Genomic DNA, 21,116 nt, shown 5'->3' on the forward strand with positions numbered 1-21,116 from the left:
CTTTTTTCGTATTTCCTCTGCAACTCTGTTTAATCCATGCGCTACACAAGTAACATGTATTAAATCTGGGAAAAATATTTTTAAATTTTGTCCTGCTTTCACCATATAAGGAGCAGCATCCGATAAAATAAGCAGTAATTTATTAGAAGGAATAGTTGTCGGAAGAAAAAAAGTTGCTAATGTTTCTTGTATAAAACGCGAAATTGTTAAAGCATTTGTTTTCTCAAGTTGCTGGCATGAAATAAGATGAGATTTTGGTAAGGTATCTTCTTTAAGAACACCAATCAATAAATGAGCAATATACTTTCCTGAGGAATCAGTGGTTTCGTCTACAGATATGTAAAAATAATTATCTGCAATTTCTTCCTTAATATTAATTAACACCGACGAGTATAGCCCGTTCACATTATTTCTTCTTAGAGACCGATCACTTGGAACATTAAGTTTGCAATATTTTTTTAGAAACGAACTAAAATTTACATTTGCTAATTTTGAAAGCGGTATGTTTGCAGACACCAATGCGCGACACAAGTCTTCATTAAAAGTTTCTTGCTCATCTAATTTTTTTGAAGTAGATTGGAAACATTTAGCCATTGAAGTTTGATGTTTTCCTCCTATTTTTCCTTTTTTTGCAATGTGTGAAGCAGTTCTCACATGTTGGTCTATCTGAAATTTCTTCTCACATGCTATCTATAAATAAAAATAAAAACCTTTATTTTAACCCAACCTTTAAAATATAAAAACAAGGTGTTTTTGGTTAATCAAATAACTGGTTTGGAACAAAAAAACACTCGCTAAGTATTTTAAATGCAGTATTAATCCACAAATTAGTTTTTGTTACTAACCATTAGTACATCATATAACTTATTTTAAAATTCAACAAAAGTTTTTTTTTTTGTTAATTCAATTACAATAAAAATAATTGTGTTTTAGAATAGCTGACTTCATAAAAAAAAGTAAAGGTGAAAAATTTTTCTAAATACACACCATTGTATTGTACCATGGACAATTTTTTCTCACTAAAGGAAGCTATTTTTCATTTAAAAACAACCTACGAGTACTAAATTTCAAGTAAATACGTTTATTGGTTTTAAAGTTATTGTTGTTATTAACTAAAAGAATTTAATTTTTTTTTTAATTTTAACACCCTGTATCTCGAAAAGTAAATAAGTTTGACCCCTCATTAACTATATCGTTTTGTTCAATTTTTCGAGAAGTATCTACAGTCAAACGTTGTAAGTGTCATTTGGAAACACCCTGTATGTATGAAATATTAGATATTTAATAGAAAATATTAGATACTTACAATTTTGCCACAGACTGAACAGTAGATTTTTCCCATATCCATAGACAGCTCTTTATAAGGTTTAATCCAAGTTGAAGCACTGGTTGTTTTAGGCATTATAAAATCACAATCTTCCTTTTTGTTACGCACAACGAGTGTTTACGCTTTATAATACACAATATCAAAACAAAAATGAAAGACAAATCTGAGCATCAAATTAGAAATGTTTAGGTACCTAATTCAATAAACTGGGAGATTTTGGAAAATCCCTAAATTAGGAACAAAACTATTAGCCGTTTACCTGCTGTTAAGATACAATAAATTGTAGATAGATTTGGGGATTAGATCATAAAATGCAAATGAGCGAACCCTTAGCGATTATCCAATAACTGAATGCCTCAGTGACCGAGACTTTCTAAGAATGTTGAGGGCTACTTAAATTGATCTTCTTTGAAATTGTAAATGTTTTGTACCTGTAGAGATTACGTACTTAGATCATTTCTTGATTAAAATAACTACAAAATTTTATACAAGAATTGAAATAAATTGGTATGTTTAAAAATTTTCAAATACAGTATAAAAATCTGAACTTTTATGCACTTTATGCAAACTTTTATACAAATATGCCAAAATATGAAATATTTGCATAAAATATGCACAATATGCAAAATATGCAATATGCATATTTGCCGAAGTCTACATATGAGGCATTTTGCCGAATTTACAACCGATTTAAACCATTTAAAACTGCTTTTTTCCGATTACACAAGTACTATTTTATAAAGCACACTACTTCAGCTACAAATTTCACTTAATGCTATCTTATATATAATGCATAAGTATTTTCCGTGACGTGTAATCGTTTGTAATATGAACCTTTTTGATTAGTAGAGTTTTTGTCTATAATGCAATATAATTTTAGTCCTACTTATTTATGTTTAGTGAAAATGTGTTTTCGCCAAGTCACTCTTCTGTCCAGATGCATTTTTAACTATTTAACATCATAACCTTGAGGTAAAATGTAGAATAGAACGGTTGTCCTGTTCTCCTTTTTAAATCCCTTCGGACGGCACTGACGCTTGTCCCGTGATAGGGATTTTGACACTGAAAAAAAGTTTACAGCACATCGACAAAATTGTCTCTATGCACGTCAAGATAAGACATCTGAGATTTTATGAATTGCTGGATAATTAAAAAATATATATTTTTCTAAAATAAACCAAAATAACCAGAAAATGAAAAACAAAATTTTTCGGAAACACAATTCCACCGCTTTAAGTATAATGCCTTCAAATCCGAATATGTTAGTGCTTCCTCCTTAATTATCAGCCGTTTTAATGTAAACAATTTTCACCTTAAAACGCCCAATGCCGGTATCGCAAAATGACCGTCAAATATATCAAAGCAAGATTCCGATTAAAGAAACGAAAATAAATCGTATCATACTTGTGTTAAAATACCGGAAAACCACAAACTACTCGTATTTTTTAATGAGATTATATAAATATATAAACATGTTTCATTTTTCTTGAGTTTGTTCTTAATAAAAATTATTTCTTAAACAAAAGTGACTCTATTTTGCACTGATATTTTAATAGTCTGTCTCGATTCCCGAAAATGGGTTTTATCACGACCAATGCTTCTTCGTTTTTGCTTTTATTATTCGCTGTTTAATTTCTGTTGAAATGCTCTTGCATTAGATTAAGTTAAGACTTTAGAAGTTAAGATAAAATAAGAAAAGGGAAGATGACAAGTGAGGCATATATTTAAAACCCCGTCCTCTTCTTAGAGTGCGTCCGTTCCGAACGTTAAGGTCTTTCGATACCATGCTCTCAGGTTAGCAAGCCACGATATTCTTCTTCGTCCTGGGGCCCTTTTTCCTTCAATTTTACCTTGCAAAATGCATTGAAGTAGCTCGTATCCCCCTTGATTTCTCATTATATGTCCCAAGTACTGCAGCTTACGGCCCTTTACGATGTTGACCAAATCCGCGGTTGTGTTCATCCTCCGTAGTACCTCTTCATTCGTAACTTTGTCTGTCCATGGTATCTACAGGATCCTTCTGTATAACCATAGCTCAAAGGCCTGAAGTATTGATAGAGTTTTCGCCTTCAATGTCCACGTTTCTACTCCGTACAGAAGCACTGAGTACACGTAACATTTAAGGGACCTTATTTTTTTTCTAGGGTGAGGTCATGGCTCTTGAACACAAAGCTCATAGTCAAGAATGCACTTTTTGCCTTTCCGATGCGACATTTAATCTCTTGGGTATTGTCCCACGACTCATTGATTATAGTTCCCAAGTAGTTGTACTGTGAGACACGTTCAATTCTCATTTGGTTCACATACAGATTTGCTCCGGTTATATTTTCCTTGCTGATGATCATTAGCTTGATTTTGCTGGTGTTTATATCCACTCCATATGTCCTACTTGTTTCCGTTGTTTTATTCATTAAGTTTTGCAGTTCTTCTATGGTATTTTAAAACACTATTGTATCATCTGCATACCGCAGGTTCATCATCATCATTTAACCCGGATCTATCCACTGCTGGATATACTTCTCCCTCAGTTTTTTCCATGTATTTCTGTTTTGTGCTGTTTGCATCCAATTTTTGTCGATCCGTTTTATGTCATCAGACCATCTTGTTGGTGGACGACCTCTACTTCGATGTGCTTCTTGTCTCGGTCTCCACTGTATTATTCGCTGTGTCCATCTGATATCCGACATTCTAGCTATGTGCCCCGGCCAGTTCCACTTAAGGGTCATAATTATTTCTATGGCATCTGTCACTCCTGTTCTCCGTCTTATTTCCTTGTTCGTGATCCGATCTTTACGAGAAATGCCTAACATCGATCGTTCCATGGCTCTTTGGGTAACACAAATTTTATTTCTTACTTTCTTGCTTAGTGTTAATGTCTCTGCACCATATGTAAGTACTGGCAACACGCACTGATTAAAGACTTTTCTTTTAAGACACATATGCAGTTTTGATTTAAGAACATAGCTTAGCTTGCCGAATGCCACCCAAGTGAGTTCTATGCGGCGGCTTAGTTCGCACGTTTGATTATTTCTTCCTATGCGTATCTTGTCATCGAATGTCATAGTCTGTGGACTAGTGCGCATTTCGATGCGCATCGCCCCGCCTCGAATTTTCCTATTGGCACTTGACCTGGAAATCCCTATTTATCGCTCGAACAGCGCATATAAATATTGGCGATTTTCAGGTCAGCCAGGTCAGTTCCTCACGGGCTCTCCGAGAGCTTAGTGCTCTCGGGGCTCTGCTTCCTGCATTTATATTCCATACTCTGTGGCTGAGAATTGTTTCAACTTAACTTGGTGTTTCTATCTCGACGAAGAAATTGTCGTGTAAGAAATATCTTGCCTTTTTCAAGGCAAGACACCGAAGATAAATATTTATCTATATTATTGATAAATATTATTATAAGATATAAGTCCATAACCCGAAAATGGACTTAAGTGGAGGAGCTCTCGACAGTATATTCGAAGCCCTCTACAGAGCACCCGGGGATATCAGAAGGTGGTAAGACCCTTATTTGTTCCCCCGAGGTGACAATCTCATGTCCTAAGTACTTATATGAGGTGGTTTCTTCAATATGCATGCCATTTACTGAAATCTTTTCGCTTAACACAAGATTTGTCATGATTTGTATTTTTGTGTGGTTGATTTTTAATCCTACTTGTAGAGAGGCTAGGTATAGTTTCTCCAGTTGCGATACTGCATCATCGATTCTGTCAGCAAAAAGGACAATATCGTTAGCAAACCTCAAATGACTAAGCATTTCTCCATTGACATTAATTCCTTTTTCACTCAGTCTCACTCAGAACCGCAGGTTATTGAGCTTGAATCCATTTATTAAGAAACCTTTCATCAATATCTTTTACAGCCTCTTCAAAAATGTGCTCCGAGTACAGATTGAATATCCGTAGAGAAATTATGCACCGCTGTCTCTCTCTCTCTCCAATGGCGCTACAGCCCAAATCGGGCCTTGGTCTCCTCCAAACTATGCCTCCAACCTGATCTTTTCCAGGTTCTCACGTCTAGCAAATTTTGCGTGTCCGCTGCCTCTTCATCCTCCCATCTTTTCCGTGGCCTTACTTTTGGTCTTGCGTCCTGCATTTTACTATCTAGGGCTCTTTTCGGCAATCTTTCTGTCTCCATTCTTACTACATGACCAGCCCAGCGAAGTCTCTGAAGTTTAACGAATTCTGAGATCGGTGTCTCTTTGAACAGTTGGTAGAGTTCATGGTTATACCTGGATCTTTTATTCCGTTTCCGTTAATAGGTCCAAATATCTTTCTTAGGACTAATAGGTCCAAATATCTTTCTTAGACACCCCTTTCTCACTCCCCTTAAGATCTTGACCTGATCTGTATATTCTCCATCTATTCCGAGGACCGCTGATTGATTCCAATACAGGTTAGCTATTATTTTTAGGTCTCTTCTGTCAATCCCTGTCCTCTTCAGCACTTACTCATTTGTTCATGCCTAACTCTATGGAAAGCCTTCTTGTAGTCAATCAGTCATGCAAAAACATTACAGCTGACATCTCTACATTTCTGAAACAATACTTGCACGCTAAATAAAGTTTTCCTCGTACCAACGGCGTTGACAAATCCAAACTGATTGGGCGCAATTTGTTTCTCGCATTTCCGGTCAATTCTTTTGTGAATGACTTTAAATGATGACTAAAACAGCTTCAGCAGATGTCTCATTAGGCTTATGGTCCTATAGCCTTTTCAAATTTTTGCTCCTGGTTTTTTGGGCAATGGTACGAACTCCGATTTGAGCTACTCTACTGGTATTTTTCCTGCCTTATATATTTCATTAAATATTTCAGTTATTATTTTTATTTGTTCTTCATCTAATAGCTTCAGCAGTTCTGCAGGAAGTTTATCAAATCCCGGTGCCTTTCCATCCTTCATTTGTCTGATGGCTGCCGTTATTCTTTTGGTACGTTTTCGGAATCTGAATTTTCTTGTATTGTTCTAAGGTCGTGGAAAAGCTTTTCCCATACTTTCTTTTTATCTTCTTTGATTATGGCAAGATCGTTTTCAGAACCTTCCAGCTATTTCCTTCACCCTATAGCACAGTATAAAATTTAAAACTGATTAAATATGTCATGACTGAAGCCAAATAAGAGAGAAAAAAAATTAAAAATTTTCTTGCATAGAATAAGCAGTTAGAATAATGAGCACTATTCGTGAATGCTCCTGTATAATTCTCGAATAGGCTTGTTTTTGACATATTACATGTTTTCTTGATAATTTATTATCACAGTCCGTACATATGACCCCCCGAAGTGTAGAAAACTAGTGATAGAAAATTAAATATAATTAATAATGTCTGATAACAAAATTAATTAATGAATATGTAATCCATGGAAAATTTTGAGGTTTTGAATTCAAGGCTTGCATGAATGGCGCCGCTTTTAAAATGATATAAATGATTACGTATCAAATACTCATAATACAGTTTTTTTTATTTGATGCACTGCGTAGAATGAAACGAGAAACTATTAGTATTTACCTTTTTAATTTGAAACTAGTATTTGTTATAAAATGTTATACGTTTTTTAAACTCTTTTTTAATATGTATAAATTGATTTCATAAGGACGCGATATAAGAGAAACTAGGAAAAATATGTTCATTTCCAAAATAAGCAAAATTTAACCGTGTTCAAAATATATTAAAATTTGTTGCTACAAAAAAGGCAAAAAAATCGTTAAGAGCGTAGGCGCAAAATTTCGAGCCAATGCTTTTTAAACTCATTCATTTTTTTTTCGAATCCTTAGAAAACTAATAAGTATTTTTGAAAAATTTAAACGCGGAATGAAAGAATACATTATTACGGAGGGCCGAAAGTCCCTGAAAACTTCTACACTCTGGGCCAAAATTAACCGGCCACCTTAAAAATGGGTAACTTTTGATATCTTATATCTCCTAAACCTGTTGTCCGATTTAAGTGATTTTTTTAATATGTTATAGCCTTATTCCTTGACAATATCTTTATAATAAGATGGTTGCTAAACACGTAAATTTTCATTGTATACCGGGTGTACGAATTAAACTGTGTATTTTTCTTAAAGTTTGCATCACCCTGTGGAATATTTTAGCATTTATAAAATATTGAAATTAAAACCTAACTATAGCCTCATATTTTCTCAACATTTTGTTTTTTGATTCATTCGCTTATGTTGGATAATACAAAAGTTAGGTCGTTTAACAACTAGCCATGTTTTTCATCAATACAGACGATTTAACTCACCAGCAAAATTAACCCCACCACCATTATTATTGTTTTGTTTACATTACCTGTGACAGTTTGTTTCCTAAATTTGTGTCATCGAAGAATTTTTGACATATAATCGTTGTACGACATTGTTGCAAATCTGTTTCCGTGTTAATAACAATTCTTGAACAATTTGTAATTAAAATTAAATTTGTAATTAAAATTGTACATTTATATCATTGTGAGTGAATATTGTAAGTTGAAATTTTAGTGCTTATTTATTGTTTGTGATTTTAAAAATGCCACTCGTTCCAACTGATGCTGCTGACAGGATAGTACAACCGCAGGCCAGGTCAAGGCCGAAAACGATGCACTTCAGTTCGAGATAACCGCTTCATTGTCACTAAAGTATTGAGAAATCGATTTTGCACCGCTCCATAGCTCGTAGGTCTCTTCTTGAGGTGGGAAACGTTAGTGTGAGTAGACAAACGATTAGAAGAAGACTGTCAGAAATAAACTTGAGGACTTTTCGTCCAGCTCGCGCACCACAACAGCTTCCACAACACCGTAGGGTTAGACTTCATTTTGCGCGAGAATATGCTAACTGGACTATGGCGGAATGAAAGAATATACTGTTCTCAGATGAGAGCAGAATAGCCCTAAAATGTCCAGACGGACGTCAACGTGTCTATAGGAGTCAAAATGAAAGGTTTGCTGCATGCGCTATAACCGAAACAGTGGCTTACCGAGGAGGGTCAATAATAATTTGGGGAGGTATTTCTTACGAAGCGCGTAATGATCTTGTGTTCGGTAGAAGCAGTGTGAATGCCTAAGTATACGTGCAAGAAGTTCTACAAGACCATGTCATGCCTTTTGCACCATTCATTGGTGATAACTTCAGACTAATGCATGACAATGCACGTTGCCATACAGCAAGATCTACCCGTGAGTACCTTAATGAGGTCGGGATTCAAGTTCTACCATGGCCAGCACACAGTCTCGATCTTAACCCAATTGAGCATATCTGGGACAACCTCAAAAGACGGATAAGAGCAAGAGTACCAGCCCCTACATCCTTTGAAGAGCTGAAGACAGCTGCGGTAGAGGAGTGGCACAATATCCCTCAATATGATATCCAGGATATCATGAATGGATTTCCACACGGCTCCAAGAAGTCCTAAGGGCTGGAGGCGCCAACACCCATTATTGATAACCATTTTTTTTTCAATTAGATTTCCAAAATATTGTTAATTTGAATTTTCTTCGAAGATTTTATTCATTGGATTTTTATTATAACAAATGACTTTTTTGCAAAAAGATTATTTTTTCTCTTCCGCAGAGATAAAAATTGATAAAAAACATGTCTAGTTGTTAAAGCACCTAACTTTTGTATTATCCAACATAAGCGAATCAATCAAAAAACAAAATGTTGAGAAAGCATGAGGCTATACTTACGATTTAATTTCAGTATTCTACAAATGCTAGAATATTCCACAGGGTGATGCAAACTTAAAAAAAAAACACAGTTTGATTCGTACACCCGGTATACAATGAAAATTTACGTGTTTAGCAACAATATTATTATAAAGATATTGTCAAGACTAAGGCTATAACATATTAAAAAAATCACTTGAATCGGACAACAGGTTTAGGAGATATAAGAAATCAAAAATTACCCATTTTTAAGGTGGCCGGTTAATTTTGGCCCAGAGTGTATGTTTATTTTAATAAGTTACAAGGGTGAAAAGTTAGTGTGATTTTTAATTTCAAATATCTATAGTCATGCATATTTTTGTTATTAATCTGTAAAATTTTTGCTAATACTTCACTTCTGTCGTCATAACTCATTATAGTGAACCATTTTAAATGACATAGAAAAAACCAATGATGCACATAGGCAAATAAACTAATAGAATAGTTTGGTTTTTTCACTTTCGAATGTTCTTTCCTTTTTAGGTATTAAAAATAAGAACAGAACTTGTAACGACAAAGTTAACAATGCAAATGGCTTCCTCGAGTACGCAAGCAATGATCGGTAGGCCACGTGATGCTTATTAAGCCCTCATAAATTGCTGAAAGGTGGCAAGCGACGTCATTTACTTTATTTCTACACTAACTGCAGTCTCGCAGTGTAAATCAGGATCATATAAGGCGTCAGCCCTTACATCCTTTCAACAACAAACGACGCGGATATAAAAAGAAATGCAAACTTTTGCAATAATTCGAAACAGTAGGAAATATCCCTTAACCTCTTTAATTGGGAGTCAAAAAGAATACATAATATTACCCCGCAAAAATAATGTTGTAACATATGCTACTACCGACTTTTCTGAAGTGGACATTGAACTCTCTCAAATCGACTGGCATTTATTTTTTGCAAACTTAAACGACCCCTCATTAATGTGGACTGCATTTCTCGATAAAGTCCACAATATAATTTCTACAAATACCACTTTCCGTAAGAGTTATAAAAACAACCTTAAACCCTGGATAAATCGAACAACAATTAAACAAATTAATCACAAACGACATCTATGGCGAAAATTTAAACACACCGGGCTTCTTAGTGATTTCCAAAGCCACTGCAGATTTTCAAATAACTTAAAAACATCTCTAAAAACTCTAAGACAAAATTTTGAAGCAAATGTTATCAATAGCGGTAACATTAAAAAAGTCTACAAATACATACGTTCCTCCATGACGTCTAAAGTTTCCATTCCTCTACTTCAAAAATCCAACCAGACTTTATGCTCTTCTGACAAAGAATCTTCTGAAACTCTCTCTTTAGCATTTTCAGAGGTTTTTACTAAAGAATCGAATGATGGTTATCTACCTGCTATTAACTGTAATCGTGTCGGCGCATCCTTACAGCAAGTTGAATTCACAGTGGATCATGTCAAACAACACTTAATGAAACTTCGCACAGCCGCTTCACCCGGTTTAGATGGTTTAACACCAAAACTGTTAAAAAGGTGCGCAGACACGCTTGCAATACACTTAACGTTAATTATGCAAACTTCTTTCATCCAGAACTCCTTACCCCCTAGTTGGAAATTAGCTTCCGTTGCCCCTATTTTTAAAAAAGGCAACAAACTCGACCCCAACAATTATCGTCCGATTAGCTTGCTGCCAGTAGTTGCTAAAATTATGGAAGCCATTATCTCCGAGGAGATGACCAAATTCCTTCTCCAGGAACATGTTATTCCAACACCACAACATGGATTTGTCTCTGGTCGCTCTACTCTAACCAATCTCTTACATTGTGTTAACGACTGGACGTCATCACTTAACAGTTCGCAGCCAGTCGACGTTGTTTATCTAGATTTCTCTAAAGCCTTTGACCGTGTACCTAAGCGCAGACTTCTACATAAACTAGAACATTTCGGAGTTCGCGGTACTTTACTTCGTTGGATAGATGATTTTCTGACAGATCGATATTACAAAGTTAGAGTTGGCGAATCTTTCTCACAGGACAGGTTAGTGGGAAGTGGAATGCCTCAGGGTTCCGTCCTTGGACCTCTGCTGTTTACGGTTTACACCAGCGATGTTCCTTATTATGTCTCAAGTAAAATATCTTTATACGCTGATGACACAAAAATATATGCCAATCCAATCACAAACCAGCTAACCCTCCAAATGGACTTGGACTCTATTTTAACTTGGTGTTCCCAGTGGTTACTACCCTTAAACGCTGAAAAATGTGTATTGCTTCGAATTGGTAAAAATAACCCACTTGTGCCGTACTTTGTTACCGGCAGCAATTAGATTCTGTGTTTTCGTATAACGATCTTGGTGTTATCATAAACACCAGCCTAACTTGGTCCGACCATATTATATGTAAACGTGCGAACTCCAGACTGTATCTTATTCGGAGGTGTTTTTCGAGAGTTTCAATGCAATCATTCTGTAAACTCTACACTCTGTACGTAAAACCCATACTTGAATACGCTGGACCAACGTGGTATCCTGATCTGGTTCGAGACAAGACTATGTTGGAAAACGTCCAAAGAAAAGCCACCCGAATTTCTTTGGGACCGAGAAGACCTTCTTATGCAGAAAGACAATATGGCTAACCTAACTTCTTTTGAACTTCGCCGACAACGTGGAGACTTAATTACAACTTTTAAAATATTAAAATTGAATTTTGGAAATCTCGATGAAATGTTTATCATTAATCAAGATGAACGCCTCAGAGGTCATCAGTTCAAACTGAAGAAAGAAAATTTTTCTACAAGATCAAGGCAGAACTTTTTACCAAATAGAGTTTTTGAGTGCTGGAATAACCTTAACGATAACATTGTCTCTGCTCCCTCTACCAACTCGTTCAGAAACAGACTTGACCGTTTTACATTATAGTTAAAATATTGTTTTTCTTTTAAACCAAAAATTGTAATTTTATTTTTTTTATTTTTAATTTTTGTTTTTTACTAGTAGATTATTAATGAAATTTCTTTGTTTTTGGGCATAATAGGGACTTAGTTCCTCTGCCCTCGCTTATGTATAATAATAATAATAATAATCTCCAAGAATACAGGAATATAGCCAAATTGCATTAGATCCACAGACGAATAAATTACTAATAGTACGCTGCCGTGTGCTTCAATACTTGGTTGCATTATCGGTTTATTTGTAATAAAATTTTAACAAGCTTGGCGTATTAACCTTAACCTCGGATATTTTCAACTCGGAAAACCAAATAAATCATACAAAATTATACAATATTTACTATTTCTTACAATAAGTGTAACGTTCGTTTTTAGTGGCTGGAATTTTGACCCCTCGATTAAAGATTTCACCTTGAAAATGATAATAAAGTCATCAAACATTTATTTTCTTTGATATCAGGGATTTGGTATGAGATAAAGTAAAATGTGGAAAAATTTCGCGTTTTAAATAATATTGAAGGTCTTTGGAAATTGCGACGTTAGATCGAGATGTAATAATAATTGACGGGAATCTGATTAAGTGAAGTATGTACAGGGTAGTCCTTTAGTAATATGATAAGAATGCTAAAAAAATTAAATATTGGAGAACGAGATGAAAAGTTCTTGGTGTAATGGTGAAGAAATTAGTTTTTTATTTAAAGAAGGAAGTGGGTGGAAGCAGTGGCGGTTGGTATATAAGTGCTGCGGAGCTGCAGAACCACGAAAAATAATCCAAACAAAATTACTTTGAAAATTAAATAAAAAATATCACTACTTAAAAAATTTAAATTCATTTAGATGGTTTTCGTGCATGGCCGCCTTTATTTTAATCTGTCGTCCGTCGCATCTCATGGCGACAGCAAGTCCCACTTATTTGACCGGACCGGTGCTACTCCGAGCTGCGAAAACTGTTAAAGATATCCCCGATAACACCCGCTCAACCCCTCGCCTACACTTTTCAGGCGACGACTGAAAGCAATATTTGAGCTGCATTTGTCGCAGTTCGAACTAGTGTGTACAAACCTACGTTTATTGTAATTTTAAATAATCGGTGATCGCGACGCGACGACTGTTTGTCCTGCACGTAATTCGGTATTTATATTAAGTATATGAGAATAAAAGTGCTGTTCAGGATGGATGTTATTTATAATTTGATTAATGTTAAGAGATTCTTTAAATATTCTTATGACGAAAAACTAGAATTAAAATGCAAGGAACGTCCTTTGCCGGATATTAAAATCGTAAAAGAAGGATCAAGCCGAGGGAAAAATTACAAACGACAATTTAATTGCGATATTTATACGAGAAATAGTTGGATATGTGGCTGCAACAGAAAAAACGCTCTTTTCTGTTTTCCTTGTGTACTCTTTGGAGGTGATAAGTCATGGACGCAAGTTGGTGTAACAGACTTAATACATTTAAGTGATAAAATAAAAAAGCACGAAACTTCTAAGCATCATTTGCACAATCAAATGGAATATGCTTTATTAGGCTCCGTGAATATTAAAGAACAGTTAGATTCTGCATACTGGATAAATATTCATAAATTTAATGAAGCTGTAACAAAAAATAGGTATGTTCTCTCAAAAATTATAGACCGCATAAAATTTTGTAGTGTTTTCGAATTGGCGCTTCGGGGACACGACGAGACACAAACATCCGACAATCCTGGAATTTTTCGCGGCCTCATAAATTTTACTGCTGAATTGGATAAAACTTTAGCACAACACTTGGAAGAATCGACGGTTTTTAAGGGCATTTCTAAAGAAATTCAAAATGATATTTTGGACTGCATGTTGGAATTATGCCAGGATAAAATTTTGGAGGAAATTCGGGAATCTCCATATCTAGCTGTCATGGCCGACGAGACTACAGACATTTCAGCAAAATCACAAATGGTTGTAGTATTTAGATATTGTCGAAATGGAGCACCGGTAGAACGATTTTGGACATATTTGGTACCTTCAAAATTAAATGCAGATACTTTGGGCAAAAACATTTTCAGTGTTTTGGATCCTATCCTGGAAAACTCAAATAATAAACTAATTGCTCAGAGTTATGATGGGGCAGCGGTCATGTGTGGACAGCACGCAGGAGTTCAAGCCAGAATCAAAGAAAAATATCCATTTGCTCATTTTGTACACTGTTACGCGCATCAATCAAATTTAATAATGTCTAAGGCTTGTTCCGAAAACTCTCAAGTTAGACTTTTTTTTGGAAATTTAAATGAAATCCCTACCTTTTTTAAAAATTCGCCACAACGAGTGGCAGTTTTAGATAAAATCGTCCAAAAGAAAATTCCTCATGGCGCTCCAACTCACTGGAACTTCAATATTCGAACTGTTAATGTTGTGTTTGAACATCGATCTTCTTTTATCGAATGTATGGAAGAAATAGAAGAATCGTTTGATAAGGCAGCTGTCTGTAGTTCAGCGTCTTCCATTCGAAGAATACTGGTGGATCAAAATTTTGTTTTTTGGTTAACATTTTTCCATCGCATAATACCACAAGTAGACGTTTTGTATAATGCCCTTCAAAAGACTGAAACGGATCCTTTGGAAATCAATAAAAAGGTGACATATTTCGAAAGATACATGAATTCAGTTAGAAATTCAATAGATGATACCATTGACCAAGGTTCTAGTTTATGCGTTGAACCATTACCAACTAAAAGGTTATGGAAGGATAACAGTCCAGTAGGTCATCGGAGAGCATCTATCGAAGTTTGTGATATAATCATAAATTGTGCAAATGATAGATTTGCTTTTAAAAATCACCTACTTGCAACTTCATTGCTTTATCCTGAGCAATTTGATAATTTCCCAGATGATAATTTAAGCCTGACTTGCGCGTCATATCCAAATTTAGATAGGGAGCGCTTGAAGACTGAATTATCTGTTATTTATTTTAGAAGAGACTGTAGAGACATTAATGGGGCAATACCTTTTTTAAAATTTTTAATTGAAAATAATTTAACAGAGCCTTTTCAAGAAACTGTAAAACTGCTTCAAATTCTAATTACAGTGCCCATGAGTACGGCAGAAGCTGAAAGGTGCTTTTCGAGTTTAAAACGGATTAAAACATTCTTGAGAAATTCCATGACTGAAGACCGACTTGTAGCATTAACCATGTTGTCAGTAGAAAAAACACTTATAAAAGAAATACCAAACTTTAATGAAAAAGTTATAGACAAGTTTGCTTTAAAAAAAATCGACGAATCGAGCTTATTTATAAAAAAAAATAATATATTTGGCTCTGTGTGTAGTTAGTTCGTAAGACCCTATAATGCAATTATTGTTGTGGCGATTTTGTTTGTAGTGTTTTGTCGTTTGCATTCCTTAGTTTCACGTATTTATCGATAAAATTCTACTAAAAACATAAACTATAAAACAATTACTAGTGTGCCATAATGTACCATTGCTATTTTTTAATAGATATATAATGAATAAATATATGGTGTAAAATATCAAACTAAAAGCCTCGTTGTAAAATACAACGATTAAAAGATATTGAATTAAAAAAAACCAAAAAATACTGCAGAACTACCAAATTTTTGAGTCACCAGCCGCCACTGGGTGGAAGGAAATACCATAGAGAAAACATACAAAATGTAACATAACAGCACACTAACAAGACAGTTAGTAGATCGAAAAACTTGTGGACAAACTCTGTATTGTCATATTGTCAAATATTTGCATATATTTTTCAATATTATAGTATAGACATTGTACTAATTAAGATTTTATGTTCAGGCAACCTAAAAAAAAATTAAAAAAAAAAACAAAAAACGGCGCAAATCAACAAAAAAAATTAACAAAAACCCCAAAAACCCGAACACGTAGTGCCCAACCCCCTGAGCACCAAGTCTCCGAACTGAGCCTAGCTCGGAGAGGAGCCTTGAGGCCCAAGTAAGCAATTTTTAGTTCACGGATAAGCCACATTAAGATAATAGGATCATAGCGACAATGCGCTGTCCTGAGTTTGATTTCGGTTAAGAAACCATGTTGGAGTTCTATTATCCAGGACTCCCACATGAAGAGCATTTGGCTGATAGTTGTGCCCCTATCGCGCGAGTGCTATAAGGGGGAAAGGGATGGTCTGGAGCATTGGAGCGCGATGGAGCGACTCCTGTTTTTACTCGAGTTAATACACCTCACTCCAATGAATTATTACACCCGAACGTAATTCTTAGGGGTGAATATTTCTCACAGGCTGGGTTTGATTAAATTGCTTGCTTTTAACAAAAACGGAAAAAGTAACGCTAAAGATACTACCTTAAAGTTACCTACTTAAAGTCGAGAGATGCCTACGACAAGGAATATGAAAAATTAAGTTTATTAAAAATTATTTAGTTATCTTTTTGTTTGTACCTTTACGTTCATACTGGCCATAAAGTACACTATTACGTAGTTGGTAACTAAGCAATAAAAACACAGTAATAAACTAGTATGACATAAAATACCTAATCTATTCGAAAACATCTATTGTTTTATCGAACTTACTGAAACGTAGACAAAAAATACGATTATTAATCTTCCTAGAAACCGCACAAAGAAAGTTTTATTAATCGGCACTGTAACATTGCCCTTTTTTTCTGCGAATCAACAATCATACTCTGTAAAATTACCTATCTAAATATACAGTAAACAATTGAATTTCATCATTCAATCTTCGCTTATCCACTGCTGGACATAGATCTCCCTCATAATTTTCCATCTATTTCGATCTTGTGCCTCTTGCATCCAATTCCTATGACAACGTTTTAGATCGTCAGTCCAACGTGTTGGTGGACGACCTCTACTTCGGTAGGCATCATCTCTTGGTTTCCATTCCAGTATCCGCTTTGTCCATCTATTGTCTGTCATTCGAGCCACGTGGCCTGCCCAGTTCCATTTTAGTGTTGCTACTCTCTCTACTGCATCAGCCACTCCTGTTCTTTGTCGTAGCTGGCGATTTGGGATCTTGTCTCGTAGTGAAACGCCCAACATATCACGCTCCATCGCCCTTTGACACACACGGATCTTTTGAACTGTTCTCCTTGTCATGGTCAACGTTTCGGCACCGTAAGTTAACACTGGCAAAACACACTGATTAAACGTTTTTCTTTTAAGGCATATTGGTATATCAGACGATTTGAAAAATGGTTCAGCTTGCCGAAGGCTGCCCAAGTCAGTCTTATACGACGGAGAAGCTCAACGGTTTGGTTATCTTTTCCTATGCGAATCTCATGACCTAGGTATTTATAGGCCATTACCTGGTCTATGGATCTTGTTCCTACGCATATATCTTCGCTGACTACAAGATTTGTCATCATCTGGGTTTTAGATATATTTATTTTCAATCCCCCTTCTAGCGAGGAAAGGTAGAGCTGATTTAAAAGTTCTTTGGCCTCATCTATCCTATCAGCTTCCAAACAATTGGATTTAATCATTAATAAATAAATAAATCAAAAAACTTTAACGGCAACTCATTTTAAAAGTAAATTCAATAAATTAACCGATTCCGGTTTCAGTTTTTTGATTAAATATAATAGTTTTAACTTACAGACAAAAATTATAAATTCAGAAATTTTTCATTTAAATTGTTAATAAATAAAAATATAAAAAAAGTTTGAATGAATTTGTATAACTTTTGTTATTGTGTCTATATAGAATTTAAAACAATTGTCAGATAGTATTTACAGTGAGTGTCAAACAAATACTGTATTTTTGCTCATTCTCCTGGACTATGTCTTAAATTATAGTGGGTGATCAAATTATTATGATCACTTCAAAAAAACTTTGTATTTTGCTGTTTAATAAAGAATAAAACTGCATATAAGCGTCTAATGATGAGAATATAATATAAAAATAGATCATAAACACGTTCTTTTACAAAATTCTAAAATATTTTTTTCATTGACCGTAAATAACAATTTTTTTTAATATTTTGTGTGACCTCCTTTAGCTTCGATGACAGCTTTGATCCTCCTTGGCATGTTTGAATATTTCTCAGGCAGTCTTCTCTTATTTTATCGTTTCTGTGCCAGGTGGCAATGAGCCTCTCAATTAACTGCTGCTTATTTGTGACAGTATCCTGGGCATTGGGCAATCCTCCTCTTCATAAGCTTCCATAGATTTTCGATCGGATTGAGGTCTGGGGAATTACCTGGCTACTTCAGTACTTAAATTTTCTTTTTTTACAGGTACGATGTTACTGTTTTCGCCTTATGGCACGTTGCTGAATCGTGCATAAAGGTAAAATCCTCCGATTCGCCAAACCAGTCTATGATTTGTGGCATGAGCTTTCTTTCAAGAACTTCAATATACTGATGTTGATTCATCATTCCATTCACAATATACAGGCTCCCTGTGCCCTTACTGCTGATCACAGACCATACCATGATCTTGAGAGGATGCTTTACTCGTTCCACTATGCAATTCTTGTGATATTTTTCACCCACTCACCTTCGGACGAAGGCCGAGTTACCCATGAGTATCTCCACTGTAGACTCATCGGAGAAACAAACCTGTGAATAAAAAAAAACTATAAGATTTTTTTTAGGATAAAAACAGTGGTTATAGGCATTTAAACTTTAGTAGTGACGTAATTTACCTTATTCCAATCCTCAATTGTCCAATTTTGGTGTTCTTTGACCCATTCCAATCTCTTTTTCATCATTGCGATGGTCAACTTTGGTTTTTTGGCAGGGCGACATGATTTGAAACCTTGCTCAGAAACTGGCATCCCAGCTTCACGAATAAGTCCTGTGAAGATTCTTCTTGGCTTCTTTCTATTGTTTACGAAGATATTCCTATTTTTTTTTTTCGTCTCTGGGTGTAGAGACACGCTTTCGACCACATTGTATCAATTTTTTTCTTGATATTGCTCACTCTTGCTTGCGTTACTTGGCATTGTTGAGCTATCTGACATTGGGAAAGCTTTGTATTCAATAAAAGTGTTTTTATCATTGCCATTTTACACACAGGGACGTCTTTAGCCTTACCCATTATGATTTTCTTCTCAAAAAAGGAAATGTTTTGAAAATGTCTTTAAAATTAAAACTGCTAGTTTTTTTTCACTCACAATCACCGCTAATACATTAATAAAACATACCACAAAGATAAAACGATACTCTTTCAAAAACAATACAAAAACATACAAATTCAGTTGTAAACTCCAAGCGCAAATTCACCACAATGTGTATGTTGTCACGTAATTTGACACAAATGACAGTTCTATAGCTGTAAACGTCAAAAAAGTAAGGTTATTAGTGACAAAATATATTAGCATACCTTAATCGTATAGCAGCATATGATTTTATTATAAAATTTTTGGACAAATTTGTAAAACTTAAACTTTTGTAACTGATCATAATAACTTGAGCACCCACTGTACACTCCGTATAAAAAAGTATATATATTTTACTCACAAGAACGTGTGTTTCCATTTTAACTACAAACAACTTTTAATCAGCATATATCTATCAAATCGCAAATTAGGCACCATGAATCAATAAAACCGCATCAGAACCAGATGCAAAAATACTAATAATTATTCATGGAAGTTGTCTTTTTTAATTAAACATTGTTTATTGCAACAATTAGTGTCGACTCTTGATGGACTTTAATTTTTATGGTTCAGCATTGTCACACTTTAATGAACCTAAATGAATATTTAAAAAAAATGAATGATAGGCATATCCAATTAACTGAAACTGTATTCAAATTATTTGATGAAACAGAAATGCTAAAATGCACTATTTTTATAACTGGAGGACGTTATTAGAATAAACATTTTGTTCTGTTCAATAAATATTATTATACAAATATATTTTACAGTGCGTCATTTTATAAAAGTAATACAGTGTATATAAAAACTATAATTGCATTTATTATGACTGCAAATTATTAGTTGACTGTTTTCAACAGCGGAGATCTGCCCTTTTGAAACTACCGACTGGAAACTTCTTTGTCATCACTCATCAACGAAGAAACTATAGACATCTGAAATGAAGGAGCTACATATATATTTTGAAAAATTTCTTAGATTAATCACATCACCAATACGCAAGCTATAATTGAAGACTGCTTCAACAGGGAGTTATGTGTGATTTTGTAAATTTTGCAGGAGGCAATAAATATGAATAATTTACTTTAGATAAAACAAAACCATTCGTTTTTTTTTTTTGAAAACCTAATATTTATTTCGAATAAACAGCTACCAGCGGAGTGGAATAGAGGTATAATTGTACCATTAGATAAAAAAGGAAATCAGTTAGAATGTGGAAACTACCGTGGAATTACGCTGCTGAACGCAGCATACAAAATAATGTCCAACGTCATTTATGGAAGACTTAGACCACACGCTGAAAAAATAGTTGGCAAATACCAAAGTGGCTTCTGTAGACAGAAGTCAACAATAGACCAAATATTTGTTCTACGACAGATCCTCGAAAAAACAAGTGAATATAACATCGACACACATCATCTCTTCATATTCTTTGAAAGCGCATATGACAATATAAACCGAGAAATCTTAATAAAAGCAATGAAAGAATATAATATACCAACACAACTAATAGAACTGATAAAAGAATCAATAGAAACAATAGATAAAATAAATAAAAAAATAAAATAAATTAAAATACAAAAATAAATAAATAAAAGAAACAATAGATGTGAAAAAGAGACTACGCCAGGGAGACGCTCTATCATGCATCTTGTTCAACATCGTACTCGAGACAATACTGAGGGACACAACAGTCAATACACGAGGAACAATCATTAACAAAAGCGTGCAAATACTAGCATTTGCAGATGATATTGACATAATCGCAAGATCAAGAAGGGAAATGATGGAGCCATACAACCAATAGAACGAGCTGCACAAAATAGTGGTCTTAAAATCAATCAGACCAAAACAAAATATATGCAGGTAAGTAAAAACGCAGAAATAAGGCAGCCACAAAATATAACAAAGGAGAATACAACATTGAGGGGGTAAAAACTTTATATACTTGGGATCCCTAGTCAAGTCTGATAATAAAGTTGCGAAGGAAGTGAAGAGGCGAATATTTATTGCAAATAAATGTTACCATGACTTAATTAGGCAACTAAGATCAGATAATGTCGCAAGAAAAACAAAATGCCAAATATATAAAAACCCTAATAAG

At 34.7% G+C, this 21,116-nt stretch overlaps 2 protein-coding genes across 2 annotated transcripts in view; one reads left to right on the plus strand and one right to left on the minus strand.

The window, feature by feature from the left end:
* The window catches only part of LOC140444100 (oxidative stress-induced growth inhibitor 2-like), a 106,443-nt gene that overhangs the window by 50,315 nt on the left and 35,012 nt on the right, over positions 1 to 21,116 (minus strand). The gene's annotated exons all lie outside the window — the stretch shown is intronic.
* LOC140444672 (zinc finger MYM-type protein 1-like) lies at positions 13,096 to 18,273 on the plus strand. The gene is made up of 3 exons (XM_072536434.1): positions 13,096 to 14,163; positions 14,257 to 15,155; positions 18,147 to 18,273. Exons 1-3 carry the CDS (start codon positions 13,096 to 13,098, stop codon positions 18,271 to 18,273), a joined length of 2,094 nt encoding a protein of 697 aa, XP_072392535.1.

The sequence above is a fragment of the Diabrotica undecimpunctata genome, chromosome 6 (assembly GCF_040954645.1).
Source record: "Diabrotica undecimpunctata isolate CICGRU chromosome 6, icDiaUnde3, whole genome shotgun sequence".
Classification (NCBI taxonomy): Eukaryota; Metazoa; Arthropoda; class Insecta; order Coleoptera; family Chrysomelidae; genus Diabrotica; species Diabrotica undecimpunctata.